Source organism: Lytechinus pictus, chromosome 16, assembly GCF_037042905.1.
Source record: "Lytechinus pictus isolate F3 Inbred chromosome 16, Lp3.0, whole genome shotgun sequence".
Lineage (NCBI taxonomy): Eukaryota > Metazoa > Echinodermata > Echinoidea > Temnopleuroida > Toxopneustidae > Lytechinus > Lytechinus pictus.
Window position 1 is genome coordinate 26,855,312 of NC_087260.1, and position 24,939 is coordinate 26,880,250.

The 24,939-nt window shown below is 35.5% G+C and overlaps 1 protein-coding gene across 3 annotated transcripts; it reads left to right on the plus strand.

The window, feature by feature from the left end:
- Nucleotides 1–2,457: 2,457 nt before the first annotated feature.
- LOC129279443 (methionine--tRNA ligase, mitochondrial-like) lies at nucleotides 2,458–22,945 on the plus strand. Of its 3 annotated transcripts, none has more exons than XR_010296039.1 (14): nucleotides 2,458–2,531; nucleotides 7,049–7,280; nucleotides 8,015–8,205; nucleotides 8,704–8,790; nucleotides 11,811–11,939; nucleotides 12,496–12,607; nucleotides 13,592–13,722; nucleotides 15,264–15,370; nucleotides 16,830–16,929; nucleotides 17,346–17,457; nucleotides 18,411–18,626; nucleotides 19,175–19,293; nucleotides 19,709–21,242; nucleotides 21,508–22,945. XR_010296039.1 is itself a non-coding variant. In XM_064111179.1 (13 exons), the coding sequence occupies exons 2-13, from the start codon at nucleotides 7,091–7,093 to the stop codon at nucleotides 19,976–19,978; spliced, it is 1,764 nt and encodes a 587-aa protein (XP_063967249.1). In that variant the 5' UTR covers nucleotides 2,458–2,531; nucleotides 7,049–7,090; the 3' UTR covers nucleotides 19,979–22,938. The 3 variants fall into 3 exon arrangements, 1 of the variants encoding a protein (XP_063967249.1); XR_010296038.1 differs by having other exon boundaries at nucleotides 21,399–22,938; XM_064111179.1 differs by having other exon boundaries at nucleotides 19,709–22,938.
- The last annotated feature ends 1,994 nt before the right edge of the window (nucleotides 22,946–24,939 follow it).

The window sequence follows — 24,939 nt, forward strand, 5'->3', positions numbered from 1 at the left end:
TCCCGCTTAAAGGGATGGTCCGGGCTAAAAATATTTATATCTTAATACATAGAGTAGAATTCACTGAACAAAATGCAGAAAATTTTATCAAAATCGGATAACAAATAAAGTTATTGAAGTTTAATAAAGTTTAGCAATATTTTGTGAAAACAGTGGTCATGAATATTCATTAGGTGGGCTGATGATGTCACATCTCCACTTTCCGTTTTCTTATTTTGTTACTTAAAATCATAATTTTTTCAGTATTTCATACTTGTGTGAATAATATGTCTCCCTTATAATGAAATAAGTTGCAGCAATAAATATCTAATGCACTAAATCAGTTGTCAATCCAATTTTTCTAGTTCTTGGAGGAAAAAATTTGAATAAACCTAATTTCATATAATGAAATACAAAAGAACATGTGGGGATGTGACATCATCAGCCCATCTAATGAATATTCATGATGACCGTTTTCACAAAATATTGCTTAACTTTAAAATTCAATAACTTTTTTTTTTTTAATCCTATTTTGATGAAATTTTCGGCATTTTGCTCAGTGAATTCTACTCTACTTATCAAGTTATAAATACTTTCAGCCCGGACCATCCCTTTAATGTATGCTAATAAACATGCATTACATTATATTTTTAACATTTTGGATTTTGGTGTAGTATGGTATCCCTGGAGGGTTCTAATTCCTGAAATTCATTACGGAGAAAGTTTTCCTATTAAAAAAGCAAATGGGTAAATACAAAGGGATGAAATAAACTTTTGTCTTTCATTCTTATGAGACAATAACATAGAAAATCTCTTTGACTTTAGCAAATTTGATCTTAGAAGAGGTAGATAAGGATGACATATGTTTTATTATGATTTGCTCTGATAAAATGTTGTTGACTTATTGAAGGTTGACTTTAGTAGTCTACTGCATATTTTTCAAAATTATATTTAATTGACCAGACCATATCAGTTGACGAGTATACCCACCCGGGGGGGGGGGGGGCAGTCAAATAAATTGCTGTACACAGCGTGACCAAGTAATTTCCAAACACCCCCTAAACGAGTTTTTCTCTGTGTAAAATAACCCCCTATCGCGGGCTTCATTTTACACATTATAGCCCCTAAACAAGTTGTCGCCAAAATATGACATCGGGGAAAAAGCTTGGGAAAAAACATACCCTAAACATGTTTGGCTAGTCTTTAGAAAAAAGCTTTGGGAAAAAACATACCCTAAATACGTCTGACCCCGCGATTGACCATTGACCAGTCTTTCAAAACCACCCTTTTTCTTGAAAAATCAGTGTTTTTGATGCCCTTAACGAGTCCATGCGCGGACCGCGTCCAAAACTGAAAAAACACCCCTTTAAACACGTTTTTTTAGTCACGCGTGTGTACAGCAATATATCTGACTGCCCCCCCCCCCCGGGATACCCACACCCAATCTTACACTAAGTAAATTTCATAGAGAAACAAGATGGCCTAAAGTCACGCCGAAGAGGTTTCAGTCTCAACTATTCTTGAACATGTGCGACCAGAGAGAGAGTTGTTGAGAGATAAAATATGAGTGATGTGATATGTCAGCAAAAAATAAGAAAAAAAATTACATTTTCCCAGAGTTACAAGCCATGGCACGAATCAAGAGATTCATATCATGAATATTTCCTGAGTTTACCACAATATATTTGAGCCCCCCGCCCCACACACACACCCTCCAATGCTTATGCTATAGACCACTTGTTCACTGCTACCATTCTGCCTGTGGTGAATCTACAGGTAGGACTATGGTATGCCAATGCTGTACATAGCACACACTTTAAAAAATCATTAAAATATCACTTTTGTGACCAAAATTACTAATTTTCTCACAGTTGCAATTTACTTTTCATAAGTAAATTGGGAATAATTTTTGTATTCACCTGAGCGCTCAAAAACTTGAATATTGGGCATATTTTTGTGTACGCCCTCTATTGGTGGAAAGTAATATGGCAAGAAAATTTTCATTTTTCAATCTCTATTTTCAATTAAGAAAAAATAATTTAAAGAATCAAATTTACATTAAGAGCCAAGTCATATGATGAATAGCTGTAATGAAAACTGAAAGTGTAAGAAAACCAAGCATTTGTCCCATATTAAAAAGAGAAAATAAGCCAAACATTGCCACCCTTATTTTGCCACACATGGAGATGTAACTGAGAACAAGGTTATATCATAACCTTGTTCATTGAATGAGTGCTATAGACTGTTGCATCGATCCATGGAGGGGGGGAGGGGGTAATGTATGTATGTACAGGGGCGTCAGCACAGTGGGTTATCCTTTGTTCATGGGGGATATCTATTGTCGCTTCCCTCACCCTTAATCCCACCCCCCCCCCAAAAAAAATGATAAAAATAAAAGGTAATCCTCTGCTCTGAGGGGCTGAAGCACGGAAATAAACTGCATGCATACTGCCACAAATAATTTATGTCAAGCATTTATTTCCTTTATTTTTTGCTTTATAAGCGATACCAGTCATTGACATGTACAAGTTGGAAAGGCCATGTAAAGAAAGGTAAGTTTCGCTTCTAAAGTCAAATTTGACAAATTCTTCTTCTTCTTCGTAATCTGGTTTATTTCATAGTACTTTTATGTCATTTCATGAATATATTTTTGATGCATTTGTATGTCTGGAAACGATTGTATGCCTGTCTTTGTATACGCGACCTCTTGTTCATGTTGTTGGGTATCGCCAGCGGATAGCAAGCCAGCTCCCGGCCCGGGGCGGGCCGGGCGTCTCGCATAGGGGTGCGCGCTACATGTATTCGTATCACATCTAGCCAGGAGGCTCTAGTCTAGAGATTAATGTCATAATGTGCTTAATCTCCACTTAGCCAGGGACGGGATGCCATTGCTCTACATGCACTGAATATTTTTCCAACAATAATGTTGCTCCAAAATACTTGGTTTCTTTACTTTAGTTTACTTTAAGTTTAAGTTTAGTGGGCAACAGGGTGACCAGATTTCACAAAATGAAATACGGGACAATCGACAAAGCACGTTGCACGAGCGGACGCGGATCGACTGAGCCAGGCCTTCATAAAACGATCAACAAAGCTTCCAAAGAAGGCTACACAGTGTTAGACTTGTGAATTTAAAAAAAAAAGAATTGGAAGAGAGGGTGAACGAAAGAATGAAGGAAAGAACGAAAAGACGAAAGAAAAGAGATGAATTGAGAAGAAAAAAAATGAAGGGGAAAATGCAGAAGAATAAAAGGATGAAAGAAATAAAAGAGAGAAAAAAGGTTTTCATCATTCTATGAAATAAATATAGAAATAAAGAAAAAGAAAGGAAGGGATGATGAATAAATATGTAAAAGAAAAAATAAAAATTAAAAAATTAAAGGAGAGAAAGTAAAAAAAGAAAGTAAGAAAAAAGGAAGAGGAAAAAAGAATGAAGGAAAGAAAAAATGTTTCCTTCATTCTTTGAAAGAAAGAAACAAACAAAGAAAGAAGAAACACAGGAAGGAAGGAAGGAAGGGAAAGAAAGAATTAAAATAAGGGGAAAAATTAGAAGGAAAAAATAAAATAAAAAATGGAAGAAAGGATGAAAGAGGGAGGAAAGAATTATGAAGGGCGGAGAGAATGAAACAACAGGGCGCGACAAACCCGCTTGCCCGGGGCAAGTGAAAATGACGTGCTGGCAAGCATTTCTCAAAGTCAATTGCCCGATCGGGCAAGTGGTTGTTTTGAAAATGAACAAGATAAATTGACAGTAAAGTTTAATAATTTTTTGATAAATAGCAATTATTGGCCAATTATCACTCATACAATGTCATACCAGTAAAAAAACAGTGGAAACTTGTCAAATCAGCGCCAATTTACCGACAAAAGGCGACAATTTATCGCCAGCGGTCCCGTTCGATGGAGGCTGCCATCTTACTTTCTAAACTACAATGTGCGCATGCGCTATTAATCGACGAAGGAGCTACATGTAGCTGGGGAAACCCCTCTCTCGCCCTCTGAGCGCATGTACGGACGTACACGAGCGATCGCGATCGAGCCAGCCGAGTCTCGAGCTATCTAGATCGCGCTGAATGCATGCAAGCTTCGGACTGACTTGGCCAGGACCAGACGTCCCGTATTTTATTCATTTCTAAAACATTTTAGTTTTTTTTTTATTTCAAAAATATATAAAAGAAACACCAAATATCATTAGGATTTTTGTTATATGATTGGATTGTTTTTATTTGCTTGAAGTTTGAACTTTTTCCTCTTTCTCTCTGTTCATTTTCTTTCTTTCCTTCTTTCTCTTACTTGCCTTTATTACATTTCCTTTTTTTTTATTTCCTTCATTCCTTCTCTCTTCCACTCGTTTTTATTTTCGTTCTATCTCTCCTTCCATTATTTTCTTCTTTTTTTCATTCTGGCTTCCCTTCATTCCTTTCTCCCTCTCTTTCCTCCTTTCTTTCTTTCATTATTTATTTCATTTTGTCCTTATTCTTTTCCCTTATACTTTCTTTCCCTTTCTTCCTTCCTTCCTGTTTTCTTCTTTCTTTCCAAGAATGAAGGAAAATTTTCTTTCCTTCATTCTTTCTTTCCTCCTCCTTTTTTCTTACTTTCTTTTTGTCTTTCTCTTCTTTGTTTTGACTTTTACACATTTATTCTTCTTCCCTTTTCTTTTTTTTTCTTTCTATATTCAATTCAAAGAATGACAGAAACCTTTTTATCTATTTTTATTCTCTCATCCTTCTTTTATTAGAACTTTCTTATATTTTTATTATTTCCTTCATTTTCCCCTTCATTTTTTCTTTCTTCTCAATTCATCTCTTTTCTTTCTCTCCTTCATTCTTTCATTCACCCTCCCTTCCAATTCTGTACTTTTTTCACAAGTCTAACACTGTGTAGCCTTCTTTCTTGATTTTTTTTTTGTCGATTGTCCCGTATTTCATTTTGTGAAATCTGGTCACCCTGGCCAGGACTCGGCTTCAAGTTCAAACCAAATAAACAATGAGTCGTCAGACTAAAATAGGCGACTTTTGTCGTCGTGATCGTCAGCCAGAACAACTTGAACAAGAGTCAAGAAAAAAAATGCCAAGGGCAGCGCCAGTAAATCAAGTTCAGCCAGGACAGAAAAGAATAATTAAGAGCAAAATAATTTTTGAAAAAAATCGGGCAAGTAGTTTTTTCTATCGGGCAAGCAAATTTTTTTTAATGAATTTTTTTTTTGTAGAGGCCTGGAAACAAAAAGAAAATAATGGAAGGAGAGAAAGAACAAAAAGAAAAAGGAGAGGAAGGGAGAAGGAAGCAAAGAAAATATTAAGGAAAGAAAGAATAAAGGAAATTGAAACAAAAAAACTAAAAAGAAGGAAAGTAAGAGAAAGAGGGAAAGAAAGGATCAGGGAAGAAAGATAGGAAATAAAGATAGATGGTACAAAAGAAAAAGGGCAAGCAGGAAGGATAGAAGGATGAAGAAAGAAAGAGGAAAAAAGTTCAAACCTCAAGCAAAAAAAAAAAATCCAATTTATAAACAAAAATCATAATGATATTTGGTGTTTTTTAATATGTCTTAATTTTTTTTAAAACTTAAATGTTTTAGAAATGAATAAAATACCAAAGTGAAACATTGTCAAACTTAAAAAATTAGATGAAACATTGCGGCATTATACACAGGCATCTCTCCCATCCCATTTCAAGTTTGCATCGATCACAACAAGACTCAAAACGAAAGCTGAAACAACCAGATCTAGTTATGAATACTCAATAACTTGTTCCTCCGATTACATCTCCAAATCATTAATCTGAGAATCCATAATATAATTATAAAGGTTTCCCGCTGTTTTTGTGATTATTTTGGTGGAAAAACTGTTTATCATGTGAGATTGTTTGTACCATTGAGAATCTGCTCGGATTCCGATCTTACATGCCTAGCTAGTAGCCTGCCACACACAGGCAAGAGGCCAGATCATTTGCAATGTATTGGGTTAGCAAGAAAATCACTGCAGAACTCGCAAAAGTTTACAGTTGTCGATTTTATTGTTGTCTCTGCTTCGTCATCTGTTGGTTATTTGATGAAAATTCGTCACTTTTATATGTATATTTTGTTCAATATTCTGAAAAACGGGAAGGGTTTGTTGGAACGCCGGGACAAAGGAGCAAAATACGGGACGTCTGGTCACCCTGGTAGGCAATGGCACCAGATTTGTGCTGTAGACATGTGTCAAAAAAGTCAATAGGTGAATTTGCCTCAAATTTTAATTCTATATTTTGAGTGAACAATGTATGTAGCAACATCTTCACATTTTCTGGCAGCCAAGTTGATTATCTATCAATGTGACATGTTTCCATGGCTCCTCACAGAGGCTCAAACAGTCTAGGTCAGCATAAAGACTTAGAAATGCCTATTTTCAGCCACTAGTCCACACAGTATAGCCTATGGGGATGGGCCAAAATGCTGTATGCATTTCCAGACACATTTTATGGAGCATTTAAGCCTTATTTTTCACTATTTAAGAAGTTTTATGGTAAGTTTTGAGCAATGTCTTTGACAATAATGCTAATAAAGAATATATTAAGGTAATGCTTTTTAGTAGAAATGCCGTTTCGTTTTTTCGTTGTCCTACCTACTTAAGGGTTTTGAGCCCAAACTAAATTTCTAAAATGGGCTACAACTACAAGTACCGTATATTTACCCCCGCATGCACTAACTGATGGTGCATGTATTTATTTTTAAAAATTCAAAAAATGACAAAAAATAATTAAGAGCAGGGGCGTTTACTCACAGTCTGTCATTGTCGCCATCTTGTCTTCTTTGTTATGTAGCCTAGCTGCCAGACACGTATAGACTATAGAGGGCGGCAAAATCATGAGCGGTGCTAGATAAAAAAAATGTGTGCGTTTGCTGATAAATATCATGAATCTCACCTCGTTGCTAAATCCCGCTTCAACTGATCTAATGTGCGGGATATTTTTAGCATCGAGGTGAGATTCATGATATTTATCGACAAATACGTGCCCCCCTCCCTTATATATATTTATATGTTCATTTTTTCTGTTTTTTACTTACTCGGTATGTATGCTTTGCCCATTACAGGAGTAGTGAGACAAGGATGGTGATGGCAACATAGATATCATCATGATGAGAGCATTTGTGAGAAGCCCGTTGCGTCACCTACATGTAGACTGGTGTCGTTCCCATCTCCCTTTACGCTACCTTCATTCTAAAGAGGTCCTGAGATGTTCTTTTCAGGGAAAAAGTTGGAACCAGGCCTCTGTATCTAAAAGGAGTCCTTTTTTCACAACTCCAATTTTTTATGTGAATGCAAGTAAGTTCCAGTAGAGTCAGGTTATATTTATTCTCTTTATCTAGTGTGCATGAAAATATTATATCACCTCCAACCATTAGATTTATTTTGTACTTTGTTTGGTTTTAGTATGTACCTGCTATTATATGCTATTATAGAAGTACAAACCAGCAAAATGTAATATAGTGATATTTTAGCAGAAAGTAATTGAGAATTCCAGTTCAAGATCATTTCCATTGTCACTCATTCATAATATACATATCATAACAACAACAAAAATGATTAAAGCCTGTTTAATGCCTTGGTAAAATGTCAACAATGTGAACTCTATTCAAGTATCATCAAACAATACAATATTACAAAAGCGTAGTAGTCATTGTGTTTTTTTAATGATAATTTAAATATGGCAGTTTTCCTGCCGTTTTAAATTCAAAATCTAGCACTCTCTCAGTAATATTTTATTTGTATTTGATCTAGCCTTTTGAGAAGTTTACCATATATATTTAGTAATTAGATATAAGAAAGCACCTGATAAAGATATGTCCTGAATATTTCACCCAATTCCATGCTGGAGAAGGTGTTTTGTAAACAAAACATAAATATACAGATTTTCCATTTCGATTGGCACTCGATCGAATTAAATTCTTATTTAAATCTTGTAAATTTATCCAATACAATACATTTTTAGTTTATGTCCTTCCCACCACAGCTGTTTTTTTTTCATCTGCCTATTTCTTTTATATTTTCTTTGACAGCACCTCATATTGGTCACCTCTACTCGGCGTGTTTGGCGGATGCTGCTCACCGTTGGCAAAGGATTCTGGGAGCTTCCGACACAATCTTTGCGACAGGAACTGATGAGCATGGTCTCAAAGTTCAGAAGGCTGCTAAGGTGGCAGGAAAGGAACCTCTGGCATTTTGTGATGAGGTTTCTCATGAATTTAGAGTAAGCAAATTGTTTTCCATAAAATTATCAATTATTGAGGTAGAGTCAATTGCTTGATGAGGCAAAGACTTCTCTCAGAGGATGCTATTCCATAAATATAAATATATTTAGAGGTATCATAATGAGGCAAAACCTCCTCTTCTTGGGGCTGAGTTTTTGATATGGTTAAGTAGTTGAAAAAAAATTGGGATTCAGTAAAGAGATTGACTGAAAAATGCTATAGTTTTGTTATCAATTTTGTAATAGATCTGGCATGTGAACATGCACTTTTTTAACATAACAGACATGATATGGAATGGCATGCAACTTTCTCTACAAGTGTTCAATTGAAATTCTGTGTAATTTATTGAGTACATGTCATTGAATTTAATATGTGTCTGATAAACTCAGCAATGAATGCTGTAAATCCTAAGACCTGAAGTGCAATGCTTTGTAAATGTCTTATTTACAATGGAATTGCCCTCATCTAACATTTTGCTATCATTTTTGTTGATGCAGAGACTGTTTCAAATGTGCAGTATCAGCTACACAGATTTTATTCGCACTACCGAAGAAAGACATCATAATGCAGTTCATCAATTTTGGGTGAGTGATTTCCATCATGGAAATCAGATTTATGTAGATATCTCTATCATCATGAACATTTCCATCATTTTTGTTTTCAACCCTTATTATCAACAACATCATGAACACCACCATATTGTTATTCATTTCGATTGTCACCATCATCATCACCACCACCATCATCATCATCATTATCACCATCATCATCATCATCACCACCATCAACATCATCATCATCACATCATCATCATCACCATCATCACCGCCATCACCATCGTCATCATCACCATCATCACCACCATCACCACCATCATCATTTTCACCATCATCATCATAATCATCATCACCATCATCATCACTACCATTAGGAGTGGGCTATAAATGGGTGATTTTTGGTTTTACTGTGGGAACAGTTTTTTGTGTTCCTTTTACCTTATCTCAACATGAAATGACAATATTTTTTGTCTCGGGTCCGAGAAAAAAGTGTGCCGGGCCAAAATCCAAAATGGCCGCCAAAACCCCCCAAAATCACAGTTTTGGCCACAACTTTTTTATTTGGTGGTCATTTTCTCTGGTTTTGGTGTCTATTCATATGTTTTAGGGGGCAGGCAATTTGTTTTTCCTATAATTAGTACTTTTAAACCATTATTTGTAGAGTTAAAAGGTAATTATACCTAAATTTTCCCATTTTTGTAGCCTTTTTTCAGCCAAAGAGTGGGTTTTATCATCCTGTGGTTCTGGGATATTAGATGGTACGAGGTCAACAATAGCAAGCAGCTTCATGTAGCTATATTGCTTTTATTCCTCCACTTTGGGTTTTACGGATATTTGTGAAATATATCTTATCAAAATAAAAGAAAATGTCATTTATCCATAGGGGCTATACGGTGTACAATGCACTGTACATACTATACTGCATATATCCATGCATTGACCACCATGGCATATGACAAGGCCTGTATATAAACTATAGTGTCATAGAAATGAGCTTCAAAGGTTTAGAATTAGATTGTGAATTTGATTCCTTGTCAGCTGATGTACATGGTGAAACCAGCAACGTAAATTACACTTACTTGTAAATATCACATACATGTATATATACGTACATCATATTTTTAGCCATATCTTCTTCATTTGGAGGCTTTTTTTAAAACCTGGTTCTGGTGTCTAACTGGCCTATGTTTATGGGGCGGTCAGGTAACTACTAGTATCATGGTAATGCTGATCAACAGCCAATCAGAATAAAGGATTGCATGCAAGTTACCATTAAGTTAAGTTAACATAATGGTAAATTTTTATGCAATGGGGCCCAGAATAGCTACAGTGTAAATTACCTCTCTCCGCCCCCGGAATTAGCATATTTGACAAAACATGTCTTCAATTTCTGAGACAAAACATATCTTCAATTTCTGAGGCATCTAATTCTAAACCTGAGAGCTCATTTCTATGACACTATAGTTTATACAAGCCTTGTTATCTGTCATGGTGGCCAATGCATTTATGCAGTGCAGTATGTATGTACAGTACATTGTACATATGTATACTGTATAGCCCCAATGGATAATTGACATTTTTTTATTTAATAAGATATATTTCACAAATATCCATAAAACCCAAAGTGGAGGAATAAAAGCAATATAGCTACATGAAGCTGCTTGCTATTGTTGACCTCGTACCATCTAATATCCCAGAACCCCAGGATGATAAAACCTACTTTTTGGCTGAAAAAAGGCTACAAATATGGGAAAATTTAGGTATAATTACCTTTTAACTCTACAAATAATGGTTTAAAAGTACTAATTATAGGAAAAACGAATTGCCTGCCCCCCAAAACATATGAATAGACACCAAAACCAGAGAAATTGACCACCAAATAAAAAAGTTGTGGCCAAAACTGTGATTTTGGGGGGTTTTGGTGGCCATTTTGGATTTTGGCCCGGCACACTTTTTTCTTGGACCCGAGACAAAAAATATTTTCATTTCATGTTGAGATACATTACAAGGAATAAAAAAAACTGTTGTCATATTGAAATTACAAAAAAAGTATTTTTGACCAATGTATAGCCCACTCCTACTACCATCATCATTATCACCATCATCATCATCACCATTATCATCATCACCATCATCATCGTCATCATCATCATCATCATGATCATCATCATGATCATCATCATCATCATCACCATCATCAGTATCATCATCATCAACATATTCATAATCATTATCTCCATCATCACCATCATCATGCTCTTTTCTCAGCAAAAGAATGAGGAGGAGGATGCTTTTGTTAACAGAAATTAAATTACAAAGGGGCTCAGGTGAATTTGCTCCAAAATTCCCCCCTCCACCCCCCCCCCCTTTAGACATGGAAAAAAAGAGCCCCGAAATTTCAAAATCTAGCAACGTAGCAAATGTTGGATGTTCAGCTATAAAAAAGTAGCCCTGAAAACAATGTTTAAATCATTAGTATTCAAATAAGACAGATTATGTTTCATAATCTGTATGGCTACCCTGCTCTTCCATAATACTGTCCTGTAAGAATCGTATGCTGCTGAAGTAAATGTTCTGCCTGTTGCTGCAGTCTTTTAAATTTCTTGGTATTTGTTGGAGGTGTCGTGGTGGAGTGGTTCACTCTCTTGACTCTTAAACCAAGGGTCAAGGGTTCAAATCCCACCCGGCGTTAGTGTCCTTTGGCAAGGCACTTATCCACGTTGTCACTCTCCACCCAGGTGTTAAATGGGTACCCAGTAGGATATGAACATCAATGTGATTAGATTGACATGTGTGCACCGATAAACAGTTGCCTGGCCAGGATACTCCCCAGGGAGTGGAGATGGTGTACTTTATGCGTGGAACAGTGATGGATACTATGACCATAGGGTGATATTAATTATTACAATTTAAAGGACTTAGAAACCAATGTATGAAGCGCTATATACATGTAAATGTAATTATTATTATTATTTTTTTTTTATTATGATCAATATTATTATTTATTATTATTATTATTATTATGCTCTCTGTTATTTTCTTTGCAGACTTCATTGACAGAGAAAGGTTACATTTACAAAGGAGAATATGAGGGATGGTATTCTGTGACAGATGAGAGCTTCTTAACTTCCAATCAAATACACGAGATAGATAGAGGAGATGGTACAACTATAAAGGTATTGTGGAGGGAATAATCAATATTTGCTGCATCGGGGAGGAAGTGTCTCTCTTCATTCCAAATACTTCAATTATGTATTGAACCCAACAGCCAATGGTAGTTTTCAAGTTTGTAAGCGTTATTTTTGCAAATAATTGTAACTATCTTTTAAACCTTTTTTTTTTGGGGGGGGGGGGCCAATATTTATGCAGTGTCAATTTTTGTCACAATCACTAAGCAAGGATTATGTCATCAAGTTTTTGAAAAACCTTAACTCAGAAGTAAAAACAGGTAAACAAATTGCTCCAGATAATAGCTTGAACCACACTTTAGACCTATAAAGCTGCCGGTAGTTGTAATGATAACATTGACTGGCGTTAATTTCCTGGTGGTAACATGCATATATTCCCCTCAGTAGACCAATATTGCCCTTGTCAAGACTCACGCAACATGAGACTACTTTGGGAAATATCTCCGTAAAGCCAGTCAGTATTATTTAATTATAACCACTGATATTACTGATTTCGTTTTGAATGATAACAAAATGTTAATATATTTCTCATCTTTTTTTGCAGGTATCTTTAGAAAGTGGCAATGTTGTAGAATGGACAAGTGAGACCAACTATATGTTCAGACTTAGTGCATTCAGGGACAAGCTTCTCAGATGGCTTGATCAAAACCCTACCGGTAAATATTGCTTTCTTATTAATTTTTATGAAATGGTGATGTGGATCCTAATGAAATGATTGGCTGAAATCTATCACATGTCCAGTCATTTATTTTAGCTAATGATTGGTACTAATGGCTAGTTCTATTGACCGGTCATGGATTGAGATGCGGCTGCATGGTTAACTGTAAAATATAGTAGTTGCAGCAAACAATTATTTCATTAGAAAGTCTTTTAAATCAAGGTTAATTGTCAAAATATTATCATACATCAAGATCTGGTACATTAACATAAACTTGTCTTTGTACAATCATGAAATCGAAATTCTGATGACCACTAACACAGAAAAGCATATGTGGGACAGTGTATAAATATTGCTTCCAAAAATACCTGACATTTGATGGTTATTTTGCTAATTTCTCAGCAATTGCACGTTTTCTTCCAAAGCTATTTGGCACATATGTTTTATTCACACATACAAATACTTTGGTGGTAATTTCATTTGATTCTGTTCAAACTCATTTTGAGATCGTTACCACAACTGGTATTTATCTTTAATCAAATAACAAGTATACGCATCACTGTCTTATAAAACACAGACTAATTACAAACACTTGTTCCCTTTCAAACATTCCGAATAAAACTTCATCCAATCCTAAATGAATGCTAATAACGTGAAAGGTGACGATGTATTTATGCTCAATATGTTTGATAAAAGATGTTATGTAATCGTTTACATCCGATGAACTCGTACTTTAAAGCATTCTTGGTACAGTGGCAGATATAAATTTTGACCAACGCGAGTATTGTGTCATCACTATAATGCATAAAAAATGCGTATTGAGTATGTTCTTTTGTCGATAGTTATCGATATCGGTAAGATATTTTTAGCAATATATCAACAGAGAATTTTCTTAACAATAACAGCCCTATATCAGACTCTCTAAGAAAGAGACCAATTGCTTGTGTGTGTTGACCAAGTGAATATTAACCTTTCTTTTTAGCTGTGCAGCCTGCTAAGTTTCATGCCATTGTCAGACACTGGTTGGAAGAAGGTCTACAGGATTTATCTGTTTCTCGGCAGAGAGATCGTCTAGGCTGGGGTGTACCGGTTCCAGATGACCCTTCACAGACTGTAAGTATAGAACAGTCACTTTTTTTTTATTGCCACAGAAATTTATATCATTAAAAGAAATTAAATAAACTTAATCTGTTGATTACTGAATTGCATGAACTCTAGTAGGAGGATTGTATCATTAAGTGTTATTTTCCCATTCACCAACACCTATTAATAAATTTGCAGGAAAATGTGAACGCAACTTTTAAAAAAGTTACTACAAAAAAAATTTAGCATAAATCCCACATACACACTTTTAACCCCCCGGGGAGAGGGGGTACTCGACCAAAAAAGTAGTAAGTATGTGCCGCGGGCGAGACACAAAACGGGGGCCTTGGAGCGGGCTTATTGTAAAAAGGAGGGTCCTTGGAACGGGCTTCGGAACTACAAATGTTTGTGAAAACGGGGGTCCTTGGAACTGGTCGCCTGCGTGTGTGTGCGTATGTATCCCTATGGAACGTGCATGCAGCTAGCCCGCCGGAGCGGCCGCCCGGTGCGCTAGCGCAGAGGCGGTGGTCGGACAGCGCTCTGCAGCCCCTTTTCACCAAAATTGCGGCTCATAGCATATCAATGCGACCGGAACGGCGTACCGGAAAATATGCGAAGCTTTGGAATGGATTTCTTTCTTCTTTTTTCTCGATAAGAAGAAAATGCTATGCTTTGGAGCGGTTTTCTTTGTTCTTTTTCTCAATACGACAAAAATGCTATGCCTTGGAACGGAAATTTGAGTGTAAAAATGGGGGTCCCCTCCGCGGCACATACCCACTATGCATTATATACTGAGTGCCCCCCCCCCCCGGGTTTAACCCTAAAAGGACCCTCGACGCTTCGCGCGTTATTTCTAAAACGCAAAAAGATAGCACCGCAAAATTTTATGACTTTTTTCTTTGAATTCTGGCGCAACTTTTGAGACCAAATTCGCGACATACGGGTATAGCATTGCGACGTCACGTGACTTTTTACGAGACAATGTCATGCCGAAAATGGCTCATTTTTATACTTTGTGTACAAAGTCTATGGGAGATGAAATTCATAAAAGGGTGATTATTTTTCATTCTAATTGGTTTGATTAATTAATTTAGGGTTTAATTTAGTTATTAAATGGTCTGTAATAATTTCCATTGAAAAAAAAACAATGAAAAACAAAAGATGAAAAAACAAAGAAATACATTAGAAATTCTAAAAACAGAGAAGTACAAGGAAAAAATTGGCTTTCGCAATTTTTCTTTGTGGAAACCTTTGAATTAGATTACAAAGAAGAGGTCTGCAAAAAAAGAAGAATTTTAAAGTGAAATTGGGTGTTAATTATGCAAGTAATGTTTTTCATGAATAAATTTGCATATTTTATTCATAATTAATAATAAATAAAAAATAATTATTTTCATAATTTTTTATACTCTCTTGTAGTTTATGTGGTAAGGAATGTGCGTGCCGAACTTCGGCACGATCGCGCAAATCGCGGCCGAGATCAGATGGTTGAAAATGAATTGATTGAAATTAATTTTTATCATTCACTTGGTAGTGTAAGTACATATTCTTCTGTATTTGTATATTTTCAGATCTATGTGTGGTTGGATGCGTTAGTAAACTATTTAACCGTTAGTGGTTACCCTCAAAGGACACATCTCTGGCCACCTACTCATATTGTAGGTAAAGATATTCTCAAGTAAGTCACTGATATTATACAAATAATGCACGTAAGCGCGTGCATGCAGGGCCAAATAATGAACGCTGTGCGAGAAGAGTCAATGGATATACCGCACCGATATATCAATTTGGCGAGTCGAACACAGAGTTCATTATTTAGGTCCTCTATGCACAAGAATGCGTGTATTGTTTGTTTTATACAACCCCCCTACTGAGTTGCCCCGAATGCTACTAGTGTATTTGATCTAAATTCTAGATGATTCCAGAACTGGCACTAACGTCAGACTGCAGGATAGTGCATTTTGGATGCAATAGTGCAATTTGCTGAATATCATGTGATCCGATTTGGACCAATCAGATTACAGAACATTCTTGGGAGTTGTATAATAAATTATAATTAGTCTGCTAAAATCTGCAGAGGGGAGTCTTTCACAAAGATCTAAGTTTGACTTAGTATCACTTGGAAATTTTCATTTCCGTGTGGTGTGATGACGCATCACTACACTTGTCCTGTTACACTTGTGGAATCTCTACCGTATACTACCTAATGGCTCAAATTCACAAAGGTGGTTTTTAAAACCATCGGTTGAACACATGATTTATGCAGATTTTCTGTGTAAATTACGCTTATTTACTGTGTGTATTAAAAAATGTCCAATGCTGATGTGCGCTTTTGTCACAGTGCGCCAAATTGACACCTGTTACCATGGTTAAATATGCTATTTTATTCATGAGTCCACTGTTTGAAGAGTGGACTCATTCATTCAAATTGTGGACTCATGAATAAAATAGCGTGGATAACCATGGTAACAGGCGTCAATTTGGCGCACTGTGACGAAAGCATGCATCAGCATTGGATATTTTTTAATATAAGCGGGGAATAAGTGTAGGCAGAAAATCTGCTTAAACCATGGGTTCAACCGATGGTTTTAAAAACCACCTTTGTGCATTCGGGCCAATGAGATTATGTAAATGTATACAATATCATCTGCATGTTCACTGCATTGGCAGTTAAATCATGATGTTTAGTCAGCCTCAGTCTTGGGAAACATAGTTTGGTTACTTCTGTAAAATGCTTAGAAAAATCATTGATGGTTCAAAGATAAGGTTCACTTCTGAGAGCAAAACTAAATTTGGCATGGAAATGATTAAGAATAGTCTCATAATGTATGAATTTCATGTGAGAGATTCTTTTGTATCCCACTTATGACAAGTGGTGACTTTTTATGATCACATATCAACTTACTTTCTCTGCTACTTTACAGGCATGTGTGCTGGTAGTTCTTTCTACAGTTTTGCACATTGCAGCTTCTGGCACTTGTCACATTGAATAACTCTTATTGGTCATATGGGTACTATGATACAAACTTAATATTTGTTTTATTAATAAATGTATTTCAACAAATCCATATAGACTCAGTTTAAAACAAGGAAGGAATACATTACAGCAGTATTTTTTTTCATCGTTTCCTTTTAAGATTCCATGCTATATACTGGCCTGCCTTTCTGATGGCTGCTGACATACCACTACCAGCCGGTATTATATGTCATTCACATTGGACTCGAGATAGCTTTAAGGTGAGAAAAAAGAGTTATTGGTGGGTTGATGGATGGGTGGATGGACGGACGGATGGGATATTTATTTACTATTTAAATTGGACTTAGATAGCTTTTAAATTGAGAAGAAAAAGTTACGATTGGATGGATAGATACATGTATTGTAAAATGATATAGGATTGATGCACTGATCTATCAATGGATACAGTAGGTGGATATGAAGTTTGATGAATGAATAGGATGTTTCCTTACTGTGTAAATTGATTGGGAAATTAGTGAATTAATGAATTGATAGACAGATAGATAGATGGATGAATGACTTACTATAATTGATTGATTCGATAATTTACAAATCATTTTTTTATTTTTACTGTGTTTATACATTTGCCTTTTCTTTCCTTTGGCAATCTTATTCATTTGATTTGATTTGATTTCAGATGTCCAAGAGTAAAGGCAATGTAATTAACCCTTTTGATAGAGCTGCACACTTCACTGCAGACGGACTTCGCTATTTCTTACTGAGAGAGGGCGTGCTTCATTCTGATGGTGGTGAGTCTGTGCATGATTATTGTTTTAGAATAACAATAGTTGGACAAATACACATGATTCTGCCTGAGATCTCATGATGGCCTTTGCTATTCCGTACTGAGAGGGCATGCTTTATTATTATGGAATTATTATTATTCTTAATTTGTGGAATAACAAGAGTTGGACATATAAACATGATTCCACCTTACATGTAGATCTAATGATGTGTGTGTGTGTATTTGAGTTTTGTCAGACGTGTATCAATCAGATATGATTATTTACGTCTGGGACCGACCTTTAACGTCACCATCCGAAAGACGTGACCAGGGCTCGAACCTCGAACCTCTGCATCAATTTGTAACTTCCCCACATAGCTTGGATTACAGGCGCACGCCACAACGCCCAGTTGATGGCTCTTGTTATTTCTTACCGAGAGAGGGTGTGCTTCTTTCCGGCGGAGGTGTGTCGTTACATCATTATTGTTTGCAGAGTAACAAAGAGTTGGACATGAAAGCATGAATCGTCTATTGATCTCCATCACAATCTTTGGCCATATGCAGGAATATTGTTCCCTAAGGGACTGGGTGCCTGTTGCAGAAATGGTTGTTATCAAACGAAACTTGATTTTCAACTAATAAGACAGGAAAATATTGGGAGTGTCTGATTCAGTGCAAGAACTGTGGAGCATTTCATGAAAGAGGTAGTTCATGATTTTCACCGTCTAGTTTGCTCTGAGCCAATTAGATGCAGGGCTTTCAGTAGCTTATAACAAATAGTCAGTTTAGATCATTGACTATTTGTTTAATTAAATGCTCCTCAGATCACTTATTGTATTTAGAGTTACACGTGAAGTCATGCCTATAGTTGCCCTTAAAGTGGTGTGTAACTTTATACAAGCAGCTCTGTGAAAATCAACCAGATAGCTACTCAAGGTATAAATAACTTGATTGCACTTAAAAATTATATCTTTTCAGATTACTCTGACATGAAAGTTTCTGCCCTGCTGAATGCAGAGTTGGCTGACACATATGGCAACCTCCTCTCCAGGGTAGCTGCACCTACACTGAACCCTCAACAGGTCTTCCCTGTGCTAGATAGCAACCTATTCCCCAGCATGTCTGCTCAGAGTAGTACTTCCAGAACAACGGACGAGGATTATCTGTTGGTAGAGTCCGTCAAGAGGCTTCCAGGTAAATAGAACCAATGAATTTTTAAAAATATGTATTGTTTGTTAAAGCTAAGTACCTGTATTTGCACCATGCATGCATTGATTTTATTAGAATAGTCTTTAAATTTTACCAGAGTCACAGACTTTACACAACACACACACTGAATCAAGTTAATGGGACTACACATAGATGGTTGGTTCAACTGTTTCTGCTGATTGTTCTTGATACCCTTACCAAATGAAGTCTGAAGAAGGTATAGGATTCACAGGGTCAGTTTCAAATATCTATCTCCTCAGTGTCTGCCAAACGCTCATGAGACTTGACACACACCTTAGGTCTAAGAGTAAAGATGCATGAAACACATTTTTCCTGTAGAAATTAATCAAGGAAAATAATTCATGTGTTTCTTGTTGTGAAAGAGCAAGGATATTAATCAACATGGAGAGTGGGCTATACAAATTATATTTATTATTATTATTATTATTATTATAAGAACCAATAATGAATAAGAAGTACATTATAATGTTTGTTTACTTTTTCATTATCCTCTCTCAATTTTTCTTATTCAGATATCGTAGCTGGTCATTACGACCAGTTCTTATTTTATCGAGGCTTGAAGGAGATCATGACTTGTCTTCGCATGGCCAATGCTTTCGTTCAACGTCATGAACCATGGAATCTCACGAAGGTAGTGAATATAGACAATAAATATTGAATATGATCCTCCACCTAAAAACCAACAATATCAAGATGCCAAGCAATGTTTTCTTCAAGTAGTCAACATAATTTTGAAAATGTCCTAACTTTCTTATTTTACATCAGAACTTGATGAAATATTATGTGTTATGCTTTTTCATTTTTTTTTCTATTCAAATCAAATTTATGTTGGGGTGGACTTCCACTTTGATACATGAACACTCAATTGTAAAAGATGTGTTAGGCTCTTGTCTATGTCTTTGCCTTTAAGATTTACTTCTGTATTGAACTTTTTTGTCAAATTTGAACAAAACTTTTTTATTTATCAGCATAGACTTGTAATCATATGCCAGTATCATTGTCCAAATATTACATGTTTCATTCTGCACTCTTTTAACATTGTACAGAATCCAATTGACAGACCATGGCTGGATTCCATTATACACGTCACCATGGAAACACTGAGGGTTTGTGGGATACTGACCCAGCCGATAGTTCCTGACCTCACAGACAGGCTTCTAACCAAGATGGGAGTCGGAACAAAGGAGAGAAGTTGGGATCATCTGAAGTGCTTTGAAGCCCTGGAAGGGGACAGCAGAGAGGGGTATGGAGGGAGGAGGTTAAGCTCAAACTCTAGTGTGCTATTTACGAGACTCAAGACCGTGTCACGCAGATAACGAAAGCTTCTTTATGAGGAAGTAGCATGCAATCTTCATGCGATCGAGGAATACTGCCTTGATGCCTTATGCAGCTTGGGAAACTGTGAGCCTCTATAGATGTGGAAGTCTTAAACAAGCACACCCCATTGACTGCATCTATAGGGGTGATATGGGTGGATCTGTGGTTAAGTGCTCGGACCATGAATCATGAGGACCAGGGGTCAAATCCCACCGCAGCACTAGCATACTTTGGCAAGGCATTGATCTACCTTTGCCACACTCAACCCAGGTGTGAAATGGATATCCAACTGGAAGTGAACGTCAATGTAGCTGACTTACACTTCGAGTGCTACACAAATGCTAATTGGTAGAATGCGTCCCAGGGAATGGAGACTGTGCACAAATTGTGTGTGAGAAAACTGATATATTGCTCTAAACTCAACCTTGGTACTAAAAGGGATGCTCTGGGCTGAAAATATTTATATCTGAATAGAGTACAATTCACAGAGCAAAATGCAAAAATTTCATCAAAATCAGAAAACAAATAAGGAATTTTTTTAATTTTAAAGTTTAGCAATAGATTTTGAAAACATTTATATGCACGTTGTCATGAATATTCATTAGATAAGTTGATGATGTCACATCCCCACTTTCCCTTTTCTTATGTTTTTACATGAAATCATAATTGTTTCATTTTTTCATACATGTGTGAATGATATGTCTCCCTTATAATGAATATCTTATGCACTTAATCAGTTGTTATTCCAATATTTTTGGTTCTTGAAGGAAAAAATTTGGATAAACCTGATTTCATATACTAAAATACAAAAGAACAAGTGGGGATATGACATCATCAGTTTGCTCATTGAATATTCATAAAGACATGCCGAGAACTGTTTCACCGGAGTAATGCAAATCTAAATAATACCTAACTCTGTTATTTCTTGTCCGATTTTGATCAAATTTTCAGTGTTTTGTTTGTCTGATTTTTCTTAATCTGTTCAAATCATATTATTTTCAGTCTGGATACCCAAGAGGATGTTGACATCAGTGTAGACAACTTGCGTCACTCAAATGGTCATTAGTAGAATGCTCCCCAAGGAGTGGAGACTGAAGATGCAGTGTGTATGAAAGGATAACCAATAGGATGTGAACATGAATATAGCCGACTTGTACTTTAATTGCCATGCAGCTGCTCCCCAGGGAGTGGAAACTGTGCATACATTGTGTGTGAGCTAGTAAAAACCCCATGACTGGAGTAGTGATGTAGCTGTAATACCAGGTGGGTGTTTCATAAAGCTGTTCGTAAGTTAAGAGCGACTTTAAGAATGACTGGAGAACCTTTCTTACACGCTAAATAATCACCAAATGGTGAATATCACTTACCACAAGAAAGGATCACCAGTCGTTCTTAAAGTCACTCTTAACTTACGAACAGCTTTATGAAATGGTCCCCTGATGTTATAGGAGTTACGTATTATTGATAAGTCTCAATATAATAATTTATTTTTTATCACCTTCACCATCATTATAATCACCTGTGTCAGGGGGCCGTTTCATAAAGCTATTCATAAGTTAAGAGCGACTTTAAGAACGACAGGTGATCCTTGTGTAACAGGTCAAAATGAACTGTTGAATGGAAATTCATATATTTTCATAACTCTTAATCATTTGTCTGTAAGTGATAGATGCCTTCACAGGAAGTGCACAGGAAGTAGTAGAAAGTAGAAATATTTAACAATCTTCATGCTTTTGAAGAAGTATGATTCACACTCTTTCTGGGTAAGAGTGATGCTGAATGGTCTTTGGGTCAAAACATCACATTCCAGAGCTATGAGCATGTATGACGTAGATAATTATGGTCAAGGCTTAGCATCTGTGAATGGAGAGTGATAACTGCATAAAAAGGAGAGAAGATTTTGCTCCAATTCACTCCTGCACTGCACCCCATTCATGGGGCAGGCAGAGAGGCTTCTTCATTTTCGGGTCAGGATTATAGGTAAGATAATTATCTTATTTTGTCGATTCTGTTAGTTTTGAATAATAGTTTATAAAGTTAGTTCACAATGTATTTTCTATTGTTTTGAACAAGAGGTTAGGTTATATTAAAGAGCTATCTTTGCTAGCATAGCATGTTATCTGTCTTAATTAAAGGGGTTTTGTGAATTAAATAATTTATTAGTTATGCATCTGTCTTTGTTACTTCAGATGATTTTTATGTAATTTTGTTATATTTTGTATTAATCACTTGTACTTGTATACTTGATTGTAGTATGTAGTTATAAAACAGAATGTGTTCGGTTCTAATCTTATAGTGAAACAATTTAGTAAAATGATCTTTAGAGTGAAAGATTTTGGTTAAATTGATTTTGGTTATTGAATTGTTAATTCAATGTTTCAGTTTAGTGTTTTCAGAGTAAAGGGTCACGATGATTGCTTACTATGTGTAATAATTGTTATTTTCCTTTTAAAGGTATTTGACATGACATTCGTGTAGCGGGTGAGGCTCTCACCAGAGGAAATATGGTCCTCTAGGCCAGATTGCCAGGGTGAGTGGTTATCATTTATTAACCACTGTATTTCAATGTTAATTTGTTGGCATATTCTAATTGTTGTTTGGTAAATTTCACTTGATGGATGTATTTCATTTATTTGTTGGAAGAGTTATCCATAACGATGGAGGAACCGAATTAGTGATTAGATGAGTTGAATTCAGGCAATATTGATTAGGTTTTAATGAATGGATATAGACAACATGTTTATCATTGATTATTACGAGTCTACTTGACGTCATATTGATGAATGTTTTATCTTGGAGTCACAAGCAAATATGTGTATATTTCGATTTTGTGCATTTTCAAACATATCATAATTCTATTTAATTGTTTTGTTCTTATCGGTTTTTGCAGGTTTTTTTTATCTTGTGTTCTTGTACTTGGAATTTTGTATGTAACGATCCATCGATATTAAACGAACCGAAACACAAGGAATGGTGTCGTGTGTCATCTTTCTACATCAGTTTCCGCGTGTTACACTTGTGGTAAATGATATTCACCATTAAATCTTCATTGGTGATTATTACGTGCGTAAGAAAGGTTTACCAGTCGTTCCTTAAGTCACTCTTAACTTACGAAGAGCTTTATGAAACAACCACAAGGATATTCTTAACTCGAGTTCTCTTCAAGTGCAAAGGGACCTCATTTGTGATACATGTACTTCACAAGAAATGGTATCATTTTGTCTGGATTGAAAATTATGTACTCCTCCTACCCATATATTTTTGAGTGGATAATATTTACATGAAACTTTGCATTGATAATGGTATCAAAATTAATTTACACTAATATCACAAGACCCAGCTGAAATATATTAAAGGACAAGTCCACCCCAACAAAAAGTTTGTATGAATGAAAAGAGGAAAATCCAACAAACATAACACTGAAAATTTCATCAAAATCGGATGTAAAATAAGAAAGTTATGACATTTTAAATTTTGCTTAATTTCACAAAACAGTCATATGCACATTGTGATCGGTATGCAAATTAGAAGACTGATGACGTCATCCACTCACTATTTCTTTTGTATTTTATTATATGAAATATGAATTATTCTAATTTTCTCCTCATTGTCAAGTGAAACATCGATTAATTCCTCCCTGCACATGTGGAATTAGCATTGTTTATGACTATATGGTTCAGTCAAGTTGGTCTGTATTGTCAAATCTGTAAAAAATGAAATATTGTATTATTTAAACAATAAAAAACAAAAGAAATAGTGAGTGAGGAACATCATCGACTGTCTCATTTGCATGTCACTGAGTTGTGCATATCACTATTTTGTGAAAAATAAGCGAAACTTTAAATTTTCATAACTTTCTTATTTTACATCCGATTTTGATTAAATTTTCAGTGATATGCTAGTTTGATTTTTCTCTTTTTATTCAAATCAACTTTTTTCTGGGGTGGACTTGACTTTTAAGAAGTTCATTTTTCATAGGACTTGAATAATGATTTATAATGATGAAGTTTGTTCAGTTTCAAAAGAAAAACAAAGCCAGGATGCTTTTAGGTTTCTTGTTTTTTTCTTTTTCAAAATGAGTATTAACAAATAAGAGGTACATTAGAAACTATAAAGGCCACCCAACAACCTGGGCCTATTATCACCAAGTGTAAGCTGAATTGAAGGGTATTTATTTTTCATTGGTCATCTTGTGCAATCAACACCATGCTTTGTGTCACTGACCCCTTGTGAACCATTAATCTCTTACATGCAAGAAAAAAAATCTAACACAAAGATCTTACAAGATTGTACATGTTTTTATTCTTATATAGTGGCACTTTTGGTCGAAGTAAATTGTACTTTGCCGTGTACTTGCTTTATACATGGCAGAATAATATTTTCAATATGAAAATGAAATATATAAACGGACAAGAAACTGGCAAACTAATGATTAACATTAATGTACATTTGACTAATTTATAAACAGATCAATACCTTTGTGTATGGACAATGGCAACATTAAATTCAGCAACTCTGTGTCATAGAAAAATAGCATGTTACAAGGAGACATTTGTATGTTACACATCTATTTGAATTTTATGTACAAAGTTATACACACAAGAAAAATAAATTTCATTTTAAATCTCTTCACTTTACATTAAACAAAGTGCACTTATTTTCATATTGCAATATAAATATATAAAATGGAATGTGACCTGTACATGGTATTCTGATTCAGTTGCTAGTCATATGAAAAATATACATTTACATAGTCCACATTTAAATGTGTTTCTGTCATAGTGATATAATTTTCATTTAATTTTTGCAAAATAAATGATTTTTTGATATATTTTATGCCTATGTGATCTATTATTTGCCTGATATTGATTCAATATGCAAGTTACTAAATTCAACAGATCCTCATTCCTCAACCCTTTTATACAGGGTTAAGCCAATCACAGCTCATAATTTATTCCTG

Coding starts and splice junctions, on each gene's coding strand:
- LOC129279443 (XM_064111179.1), top strand. CDS start 7,091: ATGATGAGAGCATTTGTGAGAAGCCCGTTGCGTCACCTACATGTAGAC. Junction 13,723..15,263: donor CAGATGACCCTTCACAGACT/GTAAGTATAGAA, acceptor GTATATTTTCAG/ATCTATGTGTGGTTGGATGC. Junction 19,294..19,708: donor AACCATGGAATCTCACGAAG/GTAGTGAATATA, acceptor AACATTGTACAG/AATCCAATTGACAGACCATG.